Raw genomic sequence first — 19697 nt, forward strand, 5'->3', positions numbered from 1 at the left:
TTCAGGGCAGCTTTAGAGACTTGAGCTAAACATTTTTAGAAAACAACAAGCTGAATAAAAGTGGAACAGGGGTTTGTCACAGGTTTGTCTTTGAATAACTGTTTAATTAATAAATACATTTCTGGCCGATTTTATCCGTCTTTTAAATAGTATGTTAAATATGACAATCCTTGCCATGTTCTATAAATATTCTATTTTCAGGAAAAGAAATGTACCATGTATTTTGAAATAATGACTGTAATTTTATATAAAATTAGAGATATGCTAGATGATTTGAAACAAACCACACTTTATTACTATTTTATTTAATAGGGCTTAATACATTTACACATACACACACACACACACACACACAAAGTATAAACATGAACTGAATGACACAGACTTCAGCAATAATCGCATACGGTTAGGTCCTGGTTTTGTTTGCTGGATTAGTGGTGTCAGAGGTTACTTTAAAGGTATTAACTTAGATATGTAGACAAGTTCCTCAACCAAAAGCTTTGATTTTGGTCTAATTTTGCCACAATACAATGCCTGTTTTTGTTCTTAGTGGAGTTCAAACACAGTATTTTTTTGCATTGAGATGCTTCATTTTAGCAGCACTTCCAAACAGTAATTGCTCAGTAATCATCAATGGTATTTAACAGTCGATGTAGAAACTTGACAATTATAAGAATCAACTAAAGTACAGTTCTTAAACTGTAATGCTTCTGTTTATCTCATTCACTATATTCTTCAATCTTATTGGCCTGATTTCATTTGACAAAGGGGTTTAAATGTGTGCAGCCTTATATTTAAACCTCAGGAAACAGGACATGGTTAAAGAAAATGGTTAAATCATGGCTACTGAAAGTATATAAGATTTTTAAATGTTAACTGTTCTACTGTTTCTACTGTACAGTCCCTACCACAGGTTTTTGCTGGCATGGCAGATGGCTTGATTGCTGTGTACACCCTAGTGGATGATTTGCCTTTGGAAGGTGTGGCCTATGTGTGCTCTCACACTGTGAACAAGTCCCTATTGGCGATGGAGGATCTTGATCCACGTCAAAGGCCATACCCTGTAAAGAGCATGGTGCCTGTACGCTCTGGCTCTGAGGTGTGGTACACTAATGGGCCTGGTGTGCTTGTGATCGACAGCCTTACACTGCAGCCCATTCGCCGCCTTGACCCTTACCTCCATCCCTCCTGTGTGGTCTCCATGATATCTGCCCCAAGTTTTAGAGGCGATGAGGCCGTCTGGTGTCTAGATGACCACACTAACACTCTGCTGATGTACCACGCGGGTAGTTACCAGCTCTGCGCCACTTACAGCTGTGGAGACTTGCATCCTTTACGAGATGTTTTCCCTATCCAGAATCCACCTGGAGTTACAGATGTCACTGTGAATGCTGAGGTACAAACGGAGGAAGAGGAACCATTGCCACTTGAGATTAAACCTGATGTTTCAGTAACGATAATCCACAGTGAGGATGCTGGGACACAGATACTCAACCAGCAGGACTCAGTAGATTACTGCTCCATCAGTTCTTCAGGGTTCAGCTCCGAGCAGATTGCAGGACTCGCCCATATTGAGGATTCCAGCTCAGGGGCCCTCAGCTCTCTAGCCAGCTCCAGTAGCATGCCCTTCTCCACGGATTGGGAGGATACAGACAGAGCTCAGGACGAGCAGATCCTGGAGGAATCTTCACCTCTAGAAAGTGTGAATCCAGCACTACAGAGCAAAATTCATCCCCACCTTCAGGCCCTTAACATTGTTTCAGTCAAGGACACAATCTGGATACCCAGGTACGGCGAGTCCTTTTTTTTTTTTTTTTTTTTTTTTTTAATTTGGGGTCAGGGTAAGAGGCAGAAGGGGGGAAGGGGCCGGACTACTGATGAGAAGGTTGTGAGTTTGAATCCTAGGGAGACCAAGTTGCCATTCCTGGGCCCCTGGGAAAGGCCCTTTAACCCTCAATTGGTCATCTGTATAAATTAGATAAATGTAAGACACTGGATAAGGGCATCTGCCAAATGTCATACGTGTAATGTAAAGGAGAAGAAACCATTTCTCTGCTAATTGTTTTTAAGGTTCTGAGTTTGGTTGCTATTTGGTAACTTTAAAAGGAATATAAAAATATAGCTGAAGTCACTAAAGCACAACCCTCTATGAAACACCTTCGCAAACCACAATTCCACCTTTCCCATCCAACCACACCTATTCTGCCTTCAGGTTTCTTTCAGACCTGTGGGAAACACTGTAAATAATAATTACCTCAGCCAGGTTTACAAATGTGCCAGGTTTAGCCAAAAGGTTATTTATCATATGCTGTCTATGGGCAGGTTGATGGGTAAGAACGTGATAGAATATTTCCAAAACATAAAACGCAAGTTAACATTAAAAGACTGTGGTTACAAATCAAATCCTAGGACACTTTGTTTTAATGCATAGACAGTACATTTTCCAAAAGATATTCCCTCAGTTGGTGTTGGTGGTGTTAAATTAGTTTGAGATCTTTTAAGCATGAGAGCCATAGCATATAATTTGCATCATGTTCACACTCATCAAAGTATTGACTGAGCTCTTATGCCCTGTACTGTAGATGGGGGCAGAGTCATTCTGTAAGAGACCACCCCTATCAGGATAGAAATATTTCATCAAATGATGCTTCCCTCACAGTTCAACCAAAGCTTGCTAGCTTAAGGAAAAACAGACTACACTGTAACAGAGCCACTAGTTTATCCTTTTTCTGTGATCCAACTGTAGTTAATGATAACTGATATAAAAAAGAAATATTTCCAAGAAGAACTGATACTCATACGTGGGCAGATGGTGTGTTTGTTGGTCTCAGACTTGGGTGTGCTTGTTTTGTTATTGTTTTTGTTTTTTTTTTTAATTCCTTACTTTTTAAAAAGAAACTGGATAATCTCCATCCCAATTGTCAAAACCAGGGTACAAGGTTGTGGAAATTTCTTGAGAATTGATTGCAAATCCCTAAACAATAGGCTTTGTTTGTCTAAATAGTTATTTACTGCACAGGGATTAACAGTAAGTATTGTTTTGGCACTGGTCATGGGGCATGCCAGATACTGAGTGCTTTTCACTGGTTGCTTAAACCAACATTAGTAGGAATGTGTTATGTCACATGAGAAGTAATACGAAGCAATTCGAAGGAAAAGTAAATAGTTTAAAGAGATTAGACCTGTGGAATTTTTCTGTACCTAAGGATTAATTCACCACCCTGTGTGTCGCAGGTGCGGAGGTGACATAATGGTGATCGAGGTACAGGAACAGTCAGGACTGCTCAGAGGTCGTGTGATTGCTGTGCTCACTGTCCCAGGAGTGGAACAGTATGGGTGAGTGCCAATACTGCAACGTATACAATCTGATCTTAATATTTGTTTGTGTCTGTGTCACAGGATCTTAAACCTGTCTTAAATAATAGTGATGTAAATGTACAATTTAATCACATTTACCATAGCCTGGGGGATTTCCCACTAATCCACGAGCAAAGCAGCTGGGTCTCGTATGAGGGGATAGGAATGTTCACATAATGCTATAACTACAAGTCAAGCCAAATGTAGTAAAAAAAAAAAAATCCTATCCTAAGTGACTGCATGTTTTACGAAAGGGTGCAAGTAAGCATAGGAACTTGGTCTTGATCAATATGTGGTCATTTTCCTTTGGCTCTTATTTCTGTTTAGCAATTGAAGTACATCTTTGCATTAGGTTTGCATATTGGCTCTTATAAACTACTGTTATTGTCAGATATTTGCTTTTGTAGCATTGAATGATAATGGTATTTCCAAGTTAAAGCTCTATGACAAATGTGCGTGACGTGCATCTGAATGAATCAACCTTAAAAATAGAAATTCACTTAAAAATTCATACAATATACAATATTCTGTTCACACTGAATGTTCCCACCTTCTGACCTTGAAGTCTGAGCCAAACTGTGTGCTATGGACTAAATTGAGTGAGACAATGAGTTGATAAAAGCTCTATACAAACACGCTTAAATGAATCACAGTTTTTAATGCTGTGGTGTACCAACGTTTATCTTTAGAAAGAATCACTTCAGTCACGTCCACGTGAGTCTGTTTGAACTCCGTGTGCTTTAAGGCAAGTGTGATGATTTAGACATTTAGTTTACACAGTGCTAAGCAGGTTATTCCCGAGTTGGATGAAGTCATTTTAATGAAGCAGCTTCCTATAGTTAAAGCAAAAACTGATTGATCATATTTTTAGCCTGTATTATAAGTACAGTACATCAAACCATACATCAGTTAATAACTAATATACTTCTTACAAAGAATTATATTCTACAAAGATTTTTTAGGCTACACGTTAAATGGTGAAACATGCAAAATAATAGAACATATTGAACTGTGTAAAGATGTACCAGTTCTTGAATTGCACTGGTGTGGAGGACCTGGCAACACAAGAGAAAGCATTTATTCTGGAACCAAATAGTTGATTCAGACCCCACCTTATACAGGTAGACAGAAGTGTTGCTGATCAGAAAGTCAGGGTTTCAAGCTACATCAGTGCCAAGCTGACACTATTGGGGCCCTTGTGCAAGGCTCTTAACCTTCTCGGCTCCGGGAGCGCAGTATCATGGCCAACCCTGCATACTGCCAACTTCATAATGTGAGTTCTGCAATGAAAAGTATTTCAATGTGCTGTAATGTATATGTGAGAAATTAAGGCTTGTTCTTCTAATATTTGTGTACTCCAGCATCAATAGTGTCTAAAACGAGTCTGAATGTCTTTGGCTACTTTTAACTGAGTAGGACTGGATAGTCATGTCTATCTAATTGAATGACTAGTCTGTGCCACCCCTGGTAATTATAGGTAAAGAAAACTACTCATTTGCTAAAGTGAGCTGCTTGTTCTATTGCAAGCTAAATAAGCAAGCATATTTAAGCTAATTAACACTTTTTTTTATGAGTGAACGATTATGTGCATTTAATGATTGAATGCTGTCAAATATATAAAAAGATACACATAAAATATTCACAGAAATGCTCAAAGAACGGCAAATGGGAGGCAATTAAGCAACTCGGGCAATGCTGTGGGCTTCCCTCATCATGGTTTAATATGTGAAACCTTGTTATATGCCTCTAAGCTCATAGTCCTGGCAAGCAATATATATATATATCCAAGCACGATAAAAAGAATGAATGTGAATATTAATTCAGCAACTCAGCTTCAATAATGCATAAAGAAATGTATCATGCTCTAGTGGGTCATGGGGCTGTTTGTAATTATATAATTATATCATTTATCTCTAAACACTTCAGAAATTGTTGAGAGAGAGAAGATGGAATTTTCTTATAAGAGCAGGGATTTAAAGGCCACACAATAACCGCATGCACAGCTTGATCTCTGCAGACACGTGCCATTAGATATGTACCTATACACATGTAGAACGGATTAATGATAATTTCACTGGCCAGTTAAGAAATAAATGCTCTCTTACTGCAGATGATACTGTTCAGAACATCATGATCAGTAGTTTTATAAATGACTATTTCATATACCCATCATAGGTTCAATCCAGCAAGCTCTGATACAAATTGACAGACAAAATGAACATCAGAATCTGACTCAAATTGTAAAAACAAATCTTTTATTCAGCAGATATATTAACCTCATATCTAGGATGAAGATTTTTCAGGTTTTCTAGCGAGACGTTCAGACCGTCTCTCCACACTGAAACTTGACCGGATCCAAATGGAGCTCATTGTTGAACTGATGTGAACTTGTGCTTGTCTAGACAACAATACACTCACCTCTGCCCTGTCCATCTGATATCCAGCCAGCTGCAGATTCTTGCCAGCGGTCCCACAAAGCTTAAACAATTCTTTGTTTTTAATCACATCATTAAGCTGAACCCCTCCCAATGCTCAATTACAGAAAACATCATTCGGAATCTGACTCACTGAGTTCTAAGTCTTCCTACACAATGATCACAAATGTTCTCAGTCAGGTGAACTGTCTGTTGTCTTTACTTTACCGTTCAGTTTCCAAAAAAAAAAACTTTCTCCATGGGATTCTGTGTTTAAACCTTGGCTCTAGAAGAGTTACCCTGTGTTCTCTTATGCTAGTCAGCATAAAATTCACCTGACTAGTTTGTTGTTTGGGTGTCTCCTAAACAAGCAGCCTAAACAACGTGGTAAGCTTTCCTACCCTGCGCTGTTTCAGTACGAACTCTGAGGTTTTGCACTCAAACCATTGCATCTTTGACACTGCGTTCGTGGTTAATTTCCTTTCCCATTTGGTTTACTTTGGATGGGTGCTAGCTTGTTTGCTATGGCTAGCTAAATGCATCAAATGAGCAAGGCATTTTTTTTCCCCTTACTGAATAAATCTGTCCTCCATCACTGAATGATACCCTAAAGAATGCCAATACAACTCTGAAAGTGATACTAAACTGTACTTTTCCTTGTTGCTAGGCTGCATATTTTGTACTTGATATTTTAGTGCACTTTTGAAAATCATAAAGTTTGTGGTCACCTAACTATTACAAGGACATAGTTGTTGAATGCTTGTTGCATGGCAGTAAAAGGTTAACTGTTTAAGACACTCAGATTTTCACTAGCTAGACATAAAAGAACAACTCGTTTTATTGTATAAAAATATCAGCAGTAGTGACTGGCCTAGGGTAGTGACTTCAATTTAGGGTTTAATGTCAAATTTAAATTCAATCGTTATCTCATAGTTGATCATGTAGTTTTTCTCTTGCACTGCCCATATATGGATACAACTTTACCAAAATGAAAACATTTGTTGTAATACGCACAGCATTAAAATTCAACAGTATGCAGTGAGATGCCGCTACTTGATATAACTATGATGGCTAGCATTACCCAACAAAGTGGATACAGTGCGCTGTGATCCTTATGTGCTTTTCCCCTTTCCTAATTTCTGATTCCACTGAAACCGACAAGAAAACATACAAAATTTGCTTTCCTGATGTATACATTATTTGTCTAGCTTTAGTTTAAGTTTACAACAAATATTAGAACGTGTTTAAAAAAAAGTAAAATTTACTATCATAATAGTCTGATTGCAGGTGCCAGAGAGTTTAGTTGAGTATTTCAGGAATTGCACAGATTTCCACGACAATCTCTGGAATTGACACAAAATGGTGTGAAAAACAAAAAGTATTTCATGCCTCACAACACACCAAACCTTACGGTACATAGGCTATATCAGCAGATGCCCACATTTGGTTCCATTCCTGCCAAGAACTGGAATCTATGGGCACTTAATCATTGAAACAAGGTAGTTAAAGACTAGAAAAAGTCCTGGCAACATTTTTTTGTCCAGTTGTCCCATAACATAGCTAGCGTATAGCATCATACAACATATGTTCCCATGCTATGATACTAGTCCTACTAGTTCAGAGCATCTTGTCCTCAAGAAATCTGACCATCTTCCAAGAACATAAGGATGGTTGCAGGGTCATTTCTTAAGGCATCACTTTTAAGGTCTGCAGTAGAAATTACATGCTGTTCAAGCACGTAGGTCACCTTAGATTGATAGATCAAGCAAAATAGTGAATGAGAGTTATAGTCTTCCATGACATTAAATGCTGAAAGGATACAAGACACGCATATCAAGGTGTTTTTCTATTGATATGTTGCTGTTCTTTTTGCTGTCTAGTGTTTTTTTTGTTTGTTTGTTTTTTTGAGACCACTCTTCGATTTTGCAGTTGCCAGAGTTATAGTTCATATAGTATAGTATCCATTCTGTGCTGCACAGGTATGCTACAGCTTCATCACAAACAGCACCCGTTCTCAGAAAGCAAATATTCAGGGTTGTTTGAGGGATTAGAAAAATAGATCATCAGGACAAGAAATGATTAGTAAACATGTGATGTGCTACAGCTGATCAAGTCGTGTTATGGGACACACACGCGATTACGTGAGAGAGTTTTTTTACACACTTTAAAAGGCTTGCCGGAGAACCAGACTAGATCTGGCACCAGCACAGTTTCAGTGGTTACAGCATATCAGTGTGATTTATGCAGGATTTCATTAAGGAGCGGCACACTTTGATGTACTTTCTCAAAGATGAGTTAGAAGAGGGAGTGGACAGTGGGACATGTCTCTACTGCTGGATTCTTTGGAATCATTAAAGCCATTGCTCAACCACACACATACTGTCATTGCACTTGTAATACACATCATATCAAGATATTTGATTTCTGTCAGCACATCATTATCATCTGTATTATTATACATGCAATAATGTGGACATGTTATGCTCGAGGCAAAGTTCAAGCCAAGCAGCAAAGAGCTTAATCCTACATTATACACACCACTGAATGGCTCATATCAACCACAGCTTCCTAAAGACCTGGCTGATGATATTCAGCAAATGGAAGACATTATTTCACAATCCACAGGAAAACCTATTTAAGATTGTAATTTTTATCTATCGAAAATTTAAATATTATTTTATTGAGTAATAATTAAACATGACACTTTTGCCTTTGGGGAATGTGGATTATGAACTTAAATGTTTAAATACAAGAAATTCAGGAGACAAATGTTACAAAGCTAAATGGCTAAAGTAGCTTCTACACTGATATTGAAACTTACAATCATATTAATACAATACAGTGACTAATATTCTGTGAAAAAGTGAAAAACGAGAAACATTTCATTCCAATAAACACCAACACAAGCTGTCTATTTATTTCTTTTGCATCTGATTTGACTGTGTGATTCATCCATTGATTTATTTTTAGGTTTTTATCCTGATCAGGTTCACAGTAGATCTGGAGCCTATCCTAGAATCACTGGGTGTAAGCAGGGAGAATCACCTTACATAGGGGGCCATTCACAACTCTGGAGCTGTAGGATAACACCAACGTAATAGCAGTTAGATCAATCATATTGTTTTATGTGAAGTGGGTCTCATCACAGTTACGGTAATGTAGAAAGACACTTTTTTTGTACCCTACAAAAAGCTATACAAAAGAAGCAGTAATTATCTGCATTGGATTAAACTTTACAATAGTTACTAAAACACTCTAAGCATATTGAATGACCGATAAATATTGGTTAAAAATGGTATTAACATTCCCGAAGGAAACCCGAAGAAACAAAAAAAGGATGTGAAAAAGTATATAATATAGCTAGCTTGTTCTAACCTACAGCTCAGCATGCTTGGATTTTAGCGACACACCCCAAAAGTCAGTAAATGTGCACAAAGGAAACATTTTACGTCACTGCAATGTGAATGAATCATAAATCAAAGTGTTGAAAAGCAGTTACTTCTCAGCAGTCATTAGTGAAGGTGGGCACATTGCTTCTGAGCAGCAGCAGCATCACATTAAGTACAAATCATATAAGTGATGCATTTAATAACAGTAAATTACATGCAGCACTGAAAAAAGTCCAGGAAAAAGCTAATTTCACCCAGCTGGAAGAGACTGTAATCTACATTAACAGATGTGTTGATCACTGTACAGGAAGAAGGGCATAGTCATGATCACTTTCAAATGGACTGCAGCCAAAGCAGAGGTTCATAGCACCCTGCTCACACTGCTCTAGTTATAAGACCAACACATCTAAAAGCCCTAAGTCACACACCTGTATGTAATTGTATGATGCTTCAGAGGGCCCTGATTATCTGAATCGCATGGGTCCCATTATGGTACAGAGCTCACTCCACGGGAGGGATGATCCCCTAGAATGGGGCAGTTGGCCTCAGCTTTTTCACCAGTATCGCAGAAAAGAACATTTTGTGTTTCTAGGAAGAATCCACAATATTTATTTCAAGCATTTTCAAGAACGTTTACACATTTACACTCTCTCTCTCTCTCTCTCTCTCTCGCTCCCCCTTCGTCCCCCTCTCTTTCACTCAGGGCCCTAGTGGAAGCTGCGCTGGTTGCAAAGGACACTGTTGTGTGCGGCTTTCGAAACGAAAACATGGCCTGGTGCCTGGCTGTCTGGAGGGGCTGGGGAGGCCACGAGCTCGAGCTTTTCTATCAGTCCTATGAAGAGCTTGGCCGTTTGGAGACCAGCATGAGGAAAAGAAGGTAGCTGTGTGTGAGCGTGTCTGTGCGTTGCAGAGCAGAATCGCAGCACTGTGTGGTTAAAGGTGACTAGGGAATACACACATATGTAAGGGTAAAAGGACTCAACTATGGGGAACGAGTGAACCTGTGCACTAGATACTACACACGTACACAAGCCTGGGATTGAGGGTCTATTCTGGAGAGATGGATTTGGAGGCCTCGATATGCAAACAGACACACCATGCATAGTGGCCATATGAGCTTACATACACACCGTCTATACATTTTGGACTGTGTCTCCAAACACACACATCATTATATTGGCTGAATCAGAGTCATGACTGAGAAGAACTGACATCACTGGTATATTCATAAAAGGGAAGCTACAGTAACTCAGCAAAGGCCAACACTGTGTGTGTGTGTGTGTGTGTGTGTGTGTGTGTGTGTGTGTGTGTGTGTGTGTGTGTGTGTGTGTGTGTGTGTGTGTGTGTGTGTGTGTGTGTGTGTGTGTGTGTGTGTGTAGCAGAGCAAATTAATCAGCAGGCCAAGAGACTTGAGACAAGAGCACTCAGGCTTCTTATAACAGCAGCTCAGCCGTACTGGATGTGTTCCTGACATGTCACTATGGTATTTTTAATTATGCCTAGCAATAATGTATTAACCTTATGTTCTCCAGAGCAACTTCTACATACAATGAAACCAACAGTAATGGATTATGGGATTTAATCAGAACTGTAAGGAGTTCACAGGTTTTCAAATGATTTGGTAGAAAATCACCATTGCAAGATTCTCTTCTTGCCCCAAATGTAACAGAGCATCCAAGACATTGAATAGTGTCTGACATTTGCATTTTTCTTTTGTACCAAAGCAATGAAACGTTTGAAGATAAGAAGTAATGATTCTCTCTTAACCGAATTCTTTTTACACCCAGTAAACATTTGCAGTATCCATGAGACTGCATGCAGTTAGTTGGTAATATCAATAAGACTTGCTGATGTGGTTTAGGACACAGTACGACTTTCATTCAAGACAACCAGGAACATTCTTTCCTTGCAATTTGGGATGATTAAACACTTAAGATTAAACACCCAGCCTTCCAAAGTCGCACTTGTACAGGAAAATTGATGATTAGACAGAGAACACTGTCTAACACATCACTTCAAAATCTCCCATTGGTGTTTAACTAGTTGAGAATAGCTGAGCGTGAAAGCCATAGCATATGATTTTAGATCATTTTTAAACTCATCAAAGCATTCAGTGAGCTCTTGTGCCCACTGGAAGCATCCTAATGAGGACCACTCCCATGAGGATAGAACTGTTTCACCATAGGATGAAGGTGATCAAGTCCTTTCTATTGATTTGCAGTTCCTTTTCTTCTAAGAAGACAAGTGGTAGACCTAAACCATGCCTGTAATATAAATGTCCCTCAGAGCCACTGTTTTTTATTTTTATTGAATTTGTCAAGTCTTTTCAAAAGCAAGATAGTATTTTTTAACATGCCAATGTTACTGATGCTATTTTGTGAGGCTTTGGACTTGTAGAGTAGATTAGACTTTATCTGTATTAGACTTGGAGCTCCAGTGCAAAACTGAAAAAGGCAAATGTTGAACCCCAAAAATGACTTGGTCTGATTTGGTACATTTGAATCAGTAAATGGTAAACATTCTTTTGTGAAATCATTTAAATACCTCTACACTAGTAGAAATACCAGCATGTTAGCTTTTACTTCTGTAAATATGTAACTAAACTTTGTAAACTGTATGATATTTATTATACACCTGCATGTGTAAATAGATTGATACTGTACTGTACATTTGAATAAAACTATATCAGATTTTTTTTGTATTCTTCTATTATTGATATTATATATATATATATATATATGGTGATTTTTGTTTAAACCTTATAACTGTTCAAACTATGCGACTTTGTTCCCATGATAGCCTCAGGTTCCTATTCTTGGCTGACCAGCATGAAGCCTGATATGTTTTTCTACCGCTTATCCGAACTTCTCGGGTCACGAGGAGCCTGTGCCTATCTCAGGCGTCATCAGGCATCAAGACAGGATACACCCTGGACGGAGTGCCAACCCATCGCAGGGCACACACACACTCTCATTCACTTACACAATACGGACAATTTTCCAGAGATGCCAATCAACTTACCATGCATGTCTTTGGACCGGGGGAGGAAACCGGAGTACCCGGAGGTGTACAGAGAGGGAGAACATGCAAACTACACACACACAAGGCGGAGGCGGGAATCAAACCCCCAACCCTGGAGGTGTGAGGCGAACGTGCTAACCACTAAGCCACCGTGCCCCCCTAGTGATTATATAGGGTACAATATTTATTTCAACCTGCTAGATCAAACCAATCTAGCCATTTACTGCTCTTATCAACAAGACAGTTCCTCCCACAGAACTGTTGTGCACTCAGTGCTTTTTATTATTATTTTGTTCTGTGTAAACCCTACAGATTGTGTGTGGAATTCTCAGGAAATCAGCAGTTGTTGAAATACTCTAATCAGCCCATATATACCAACACACATGAAACGGTTAGTCACAGAGATCAAACGAGTTAAAAACATTCACCAATGCTGTGCTGTAAAAGAAATGTTATTTGTAGAACATGTTATTAGATAGGTTACATACTATTGTCTTTATTTTGAAAATGGAGCACACCTCTGTCTGTAAAACATACTGATTCCTAGAGCAGTAAACGTCTTTCATCTTATTTAAGCACTCACTCAGAACTGCACACACACACACACACACACTCACACACTCATTACTGTCACACATTCACACAAGCTGTCTAACATGCCACACAAACAAGCAGTGTCATTTCCTTCCACAGATGCAGCATGATTGATTACTATGGAAAACTGATGACAGGCACATACATACACACACACACCTGTCAGGAATACATCAACACCATGACGCACATCATCTGATAATACTACTCACATAGAACTCAAAGAGCTTATACAGTCACAATAAACACAAACTAAAGTTGTGTCTCAATGTGACTTTGTCTGACTAAATGTAACAAAATTGTTGTCTTGTGGCTGTTTTTTCAAGGAAAAACACTGCAGGAGAAGGTCAATCCTATGAGTACAAACACACAAAAGGAAATGTTCTAAATATTTGAACTCGTGTCCGATCAGCCAATTTATTTCTGTGCAACCTTTAAGCGATTTCCAAGGAAAAGGCTGCCGATTCCTCGTAAAATAGGCCGATGGAAAGGTTGCCAAAAGTTTGCTCAACACTGGACATGGTGGCCTGCAAACAGCTTTATGAATGTGCCTCTGTATGGCACAGAATCTCCTGTTTGTTTTGCATGACACGAATTAGTCAAATATAATCTTCAGGATTTAGCTCTTGAGGCTTATCCAAAAACAGATACACCACTGGACAAACTGATCATCAGGAGAAATGTTTGGTCCCTCAACTATACAACTTTTATTTCCATTAATGCATAGTCTACATTAGCAAAATGTAGTCAAATTCACATATTCATGTTACAATGTGTTTATACTGTGATGGCTGGTGAAGATATTTAATGTTGACTTCAAGTAGAGAGAGAGAGAGAGAGAGAGAGAGAGAGAGAGAGAGAGAGAAAGAAAGAAAGAAAGAAAGAAAGAAAGAACATTTTTGCCACCAATAAAATGAGAACCTCATTACCATTGGTCTAAGCTCCAAGCAAACAGCTGTCACTTTGACTAGGAAAATGTTTGTTTATGTACTTGAATCTGTTTTATTGGCTCAATGTCTAAAGTTTTAAGTTCTTCCATGGTAAGCTTTTCTTTTCTTTTTTTTTTTTTAAACAATAGATCTAGTAATTCCAGCTAATTGTAAATAAACATGTTTCCTTGCTACAGGAAAACCCTTTGGATTCAGAAAAAAAAATTAGACACTTTAGAAAATAGACAATTTTTTTAATAACGTCTCTAAAATTAAGTCAGAGATTCTAACAAACGTGCCTCTGTTTTTACACTAGTATGAGATAACTAGATTTTAAGATACTTAAAGCTGTGATGCAGCACAAAAGCAATTACATTATTTAGCATTAAGTACACTATACTAAAGTGATCATTATTCTTGAGTTAAGTCATTTGTAACCATATTACATTTCCTGCAAGTTTCTGTACAGGTCGCTGTGTACAGTAGATGTCACAAAAATGTCACAGTCCAGAAAATGCAATAAATATTGAACTCTTATTGTTCTATTCTGTTCTATTTAAAAGAAATGATTAGATAACTGCTAAGTCTGTTTACTGCTTTCAATATACAAGTGAGCCAGGCTGACACCTCCGTTCAGAAGACCTGTAGGAATGCAGTTTTAGACCATTTCAGCAAATGAATGAGTGGTAATCGAAGGTTTCACCTCGACACTCAGTGCTAAGGACTGTCAGGTTCAGATGATTGAGAGTTCTCTATGACACCCCAGGGCTCAAAGATGGGGCCCATATTACCTTCTGTATGTAGGAGATATATGAGTGTATTGTGGCTTACCGTGCCGGATTTAGTTACATGTCCAACCTCTAGCTGAAGATACAGGTCGAGGATTGAAAAGATTCAAAAGATTCCATAGATCATGGGTTTCCTCACTTCAGTTTTACAGTGTTTAGAATTATAGCCTGTTAGGGACATCTTACACTTGGGTTTTAAACAAATTCTTAACAATAGGAAAGGCAATGTTTTGTGCCAGTGTATTCTGTTGTAGAACTGGAGCTGCATCAGCTGTGTTGAGATTTAAAAAGGATGCATGTGCATGAGGAGGGACGGGTGGCACTAATGGGGTCCATATACCACAAAGTAATGCAGAAAAATGAACAATAAGCCAGACTAAATGGACACAAACCAAGGTAGCTGAATATCAGGTTCACCGATGCAGAGCACAGGGTAGTGTATGTGGCATGTCGCACTCAAACATCTTTAATGGACAGAGCATCATGAGGGTCCATGGTCAAACTAGGGATCATACAAAGGAGTGAGCAACATGATGAGGGGATTCATGTTTCGCTTGAGTAAGAGTACATTCATGCATCATTATAAGAGATATCACTTCTTCTAAAATGCAAAGCCAAAATGCTGAGTATGTATAGAAGCTCTTCATGATCGTCTAAAAATATATCTTATTCTGAAAACTGCACTGAAACATCTTTTTTGTTTCCATGTGTCTCAACCAAAAGTAAAGTTCTAGGATTTAAAATTCTGGTTACCTCAGTGATGGAGAAAAGTATTATTAATAAAATTGTTTGGGTTTTTTTTTTTTTCCATTTAGCCCCAATTCGTAAACTGACTACAAACTAAATTGATTAGGATTATGTTTATTTTAATATGACACATCCAAGAAGTTGATCAAAGAATAACATTGCCTGTGTGAGGAAAATATACAGTGTTTCAGCCAAACCCAATTTTTTTGGCTATAACTCCACACATACAATATAATACAATATGATTTTGATATTCAATAAGTCAACAGATGTGGGCCAAGAATGCCATTAAGCTAAAACTCTGTTATAGAGTCCAATAGTCCGCGGATGTTCCTTTCACCACCTGGAAAGCAGTACAGAGAGAAATCTTGATGCATGTCTTCCTTGTGTCTTGAAGGATGGTGCCATGCTTATCGCTCAAAGGGTTGTTCAAATAATAAAGGTGAATCAAGGTATGTTATAAGCAGAAAATCACAATTTTATCCAAAACAATCGTTGGCCAGAATTTAGTCTCTTTGCTAATAGTGGTTTTTCCCAGACTGCTTGCACATATGTGAAGGAAGACACCCTCCCACACTGCAGGAGCAGGACTGGGAAACAAGGCTGTAGTGTAAGGCAAGAAAAAGCTTTTGGTCCAGTTTTATCCAGCTGGCTCTGTATAAACTCTTCGTCATGCCCATCTGTGGCGTGAAGACGCAGTGACTCCATTAGAGCAGAGAAAAACATAGCTTGACTTGTCCATCTCTGCGCACCATCATGTTTCAGGCTTAACACTAGCCACTTCTGCTCCTGGCTAATCTCCTCCACACACACACACACACAGACACACACACTCTTATTCCATGTTTTTTTCTACATAAACCACTCTTGAGCATACTGACACACATATTCAAGCCTCTGAATCACAATAACTAGATATTTCTTTGTACTCCAGTGGTCATATTTGGTGTGTCATATATGAAATTACTAAAAAATGTACAGCACATAGTCTGATGTAGATCAGCTTAACATGGGTGGACATTGTCTAGGTTATTCTAAATCAACTCACATTTGACTTACTTTACTGAATTTTGATTATTCACTCACTGCACCCAGAGATGGACAGACCCAAAAAATTACTTGGATCAAAAATGTTTTTTGTTTTGTTTTGTTTTTTTTTAGAAAATTGCTCAACAACAGGGTAATATTCTGTGGCCTATCCTATGCCAAATCTGAGTATTTTCCTATTAAAAGTGACATTTTTTATAGATGTCATATTTTCCGATTAAAAGTGACATATTTTATAGATTATTAATTAACATTAATTAACAACAGACAAATCATGTTCCTGCTATGACTTGCATCTTCACATCAGTGTTCTCTCTTTCTCTCAATCATCATGGTAGTTAAAAAAAAACTGAACTGTTACATAAGTGTGTTTTTACAGAAAACATCATATCAATAGGTTGTATTTTTCTTAAATAAACCACATCACTATGTCCCTGAAAATGCTGAAAAACACTGGCAAGAAAGCAGAGGTAGGAAAGCCAACACAGTCAGCGTGGTTTGTTAATTCTGGCATTGAGTTAGCATCAGCTATATCCATCGAATTCATATTTGATCTCATCTGGAGTTAAGATTGTTTAGGATTGTTTTTTTCTACTATTCAGTTATTATTTTTGCTATGTATGATTATTTATATAATGAATGATCTAGCAGCCTAAACCAGGACAAGACATTTATAGGCGGACGGACGGATGGATGGATGGATGAAACGTGGCCTGCAATCTTCATGCACACCTCAACAAAATGAAAACCTGACAGACTTATTTTTAAACGAAGCTCCTATTAGTACGTATTGAATTTATGAGCACAACGTATTTGTATTCGGTTGCTTACTTATTATAGGTGAATCTCAGAGGTGGGCACATTTCACACTGTAGTCATCACATTACACTGATGTGTGTGCAAACAGGACAATATATAATCTCCTTTACTTAAATACAGCTCATGTAATGTCCTGGTTTGGTTTAGTCTCTTAGACGACCTAAGAACTTACTTTGGGTTTTGTGTGCATGTAAACAGAGCTAATCTCCATCTCTGTTTCCCACAAGGACACACACAAAGAAACTATTGAAGAGTAAAGCTGCGTAAGCTAAAAAAAATTTACACATGTGTTTCATTATTTGAGCTATAGTCAACTTACCTTCAGGCGTTTGGCACAATTGCTAATCAATAACAAAAAAAAATAACTTAAGAAAGTATTGAACGAATAAGTTTCATGAAAGCTCTCATATCACATGTCAGACTGTAGAAAGCAAGTCAGAATGAAAACCATGTAATCAGCTGCAGTCCTGACTGTGAGTAAAGACATCTTCCCTCAGATTGCAATATACTGGAACAGGAGGAAGAGGATGAATGGACTTTCTTTTATGGCATTCTTTAATAAATGATTATTTGACAGGAGCATGCAATAAAAGTGAGAACGATCTGTCATCAGCTGGTCTGGCCTTAACGTCGCTTGTATAAGTTAGTTTTTTCCCCTTTTTTTACACATCTGGATCAAGATAATACTGCAAAGAAATCTGGTATTTTCCATTTTGTGAATATTATATAACACATGGATTATTTCCGTCATTTCCGCAGTCACATTAGTCAGCAATATAAACTAGTTATTATTAAGTGATGTAATTCAGGTTTAACTATGACTATTAATACAAAATGTCAAGATTAAACAGTAGCACTGAGTAATTCACAAGGGTCTCTCTCTATCTATCTCTCTCTCTCTCTCTCTATATATATATATATATATATATATATATATATATATATATATATAGTGCTCAGCATTTCCAGAACAATTGCCCTGTTGTTTTGGTGTGTTTTGTGCTTGGCCCAGGTGCAGATGCTGCTTTTTTGCTCATTAAGTAGCAGCTCTTCCAAAATGAAAAAAGCGCACAGTCTAAAATCCACCATCACCTCTTATGTCAGCAATGAAGGACCGCTAATGAAAATGTGTCCAAGGACTTAATCCTCTGAGAGCCAGTGGCAAAAAATAATGCAGGCAAAGGTTACATTTAGAACATTAGGCTTAATTTATTTATTCTAATTTATAATTATATTTAACTGGATTGCCAGAGTCTATTGTTATAGGCTTAATGCAAATCAATCAGTAATCTTTTACTTTTAATGTAGGTAAGTAATTTCCTGTTCAGTGTCTGACTAATAATACATGTCCTGCTTTATAATATAAATCTGCTCACTAGAATGTGATACAACGGCTCAGCGGCTTTTAATTATATCTAAGCCTGTGCTAAAAAGAAGAGTTTTTCTTTTAGCTTGGCTTTTATTCACACAAGCTGTAACTTTTACAGCTGTTTATTTAAGAACATTATACCTAAAAACTGAGCGCTCAAGAAAGAAAATCGATAATGCATTTATTGTACAAGTTAACTAGGGACACAATCATAGAAATCTTAGGAGTCTACCGGGAGGTCCCAGGATCGATTCCCTTTAGAGTAGAGTCTCTGTCAGAACATTAGGGTTGCCATCATTGGTGGAGTTTGACGTTTGAACACAGGGAGGTCAGGGTTATCAATCCTATATAGTAACAGAAGACAATATAAAGTGCCAGTTCTGCCATAACACCATACAACAACCCCTCCAGATGGGGTGAAACGCGTCCCACGTACAAGAGTAGAGATACATATACAACATATCAAGGTTAGCGCATCTCACTAAAGGTGCATTAGGTAAGATTAGTCTATTAGTTTGATATTTAACTGATTTGAGTGCACATTTATAGACACAGTATGGTACCATTGGTGGCCCAAACTGTGTCTATAAATTGACTGAAATCAGCTGCATCTAAAACACAAACAAGCATTAAACAAGCATATCATTTTGTGCCTATTTTGAATTTAGTGTATTGTTACAGATCAGATCATTAAATTAAACCTGGACTGTTTTCCAACAGAATGGGACATTGTGCATGTGAGGAGGCATTGTGCATCTGCAACCTGACATGATTGTAAAACTCTCCCTTGAATTGTGTGTTAGGACCTGATGCATGCCAGCAATGATACAAGCGTCTACGTTGGTTTAAACATTACTCATACGATTAAAGAAAACTTAGTTACTGTAATAAACTTGTGCCAGTGTGGATATACTTTCCAGTTTTCCACAACTCCGTACACAAGTTGTGTGTTTGGCAATAACCAAAGCCAGCATGTCCTTTGCTGAATCTATTGGCAGAATAACACATTATACTGGACTTAAATTGCATTAGAAACCACAGTGCTCCAATTCTGAACACAGATTTTATTACAAACCTTCAAGCCAAATTTTGGGAATCCTGTAGGACACAATAGATGCACTTCTTGACATGCAAAGACGAGGGACAGCTAAAGCTAACCATAATCATTTGATCATTTTCAACATAGTCCTTTTATTGATTTCTACTATTCATATTATGTGAGA

General features: G+C 37.9%; 1 protein-coding gene across 4 annotated transcripts in view; it reads left to right on the top strand.

The window, feature by feature from the left end:
- Positions 1-12067, top strand: part of lrrk1 (leucine-rich repeat kinase 1) — a 95549-nt gene extending 83482 nt beyond the window's left edge. For 2 of the 4 annotated variants that reach the window (XM_027162289.2, XM_047809637.1), the window contains exons 32-35: positions 902-1788; positions 3235-3336; positions 9864-10037; positions 11960-12067. In XM_027162289.2, the coding sequence (XP_027018090.2) occupies positions 902-1788; positions 3235-3336; positions 9864-10037; positions 11960-11999 (1203 nt within the window). In that variant the 3' untranslated portion in view covers positions 12000-12067. Of the gene's footprint in view, positions 1-901; positions 1789-3234; positions 3337-9863; positions 11855-11959 lie in introns of those variants that run through there. The other 2 variants (XM_027162298.2, XM_027162304.2) reach the window with 2 other exon arrangements.
- The last annotated feature ends 7630 nt before the right edge of the window (positions 12068-19697 follow it).

The sequence above is a fragment of the Tachysurus fulvidraco genome, chromosome 2 (genome assembly GCF_022655615.1).
Source record: "Tachysurus fulvidraco isolate hzauxx_2018 chromosome 2, HZAU_PFXX_2.0, whole genome shotgun sequence".
Lineage (NCBI taxonomy): Eukaryota > Metazoa > Chordata > Actinopteri > Siluriformes > Bagridae > Tachysurus > Tachysurus fulvidraco.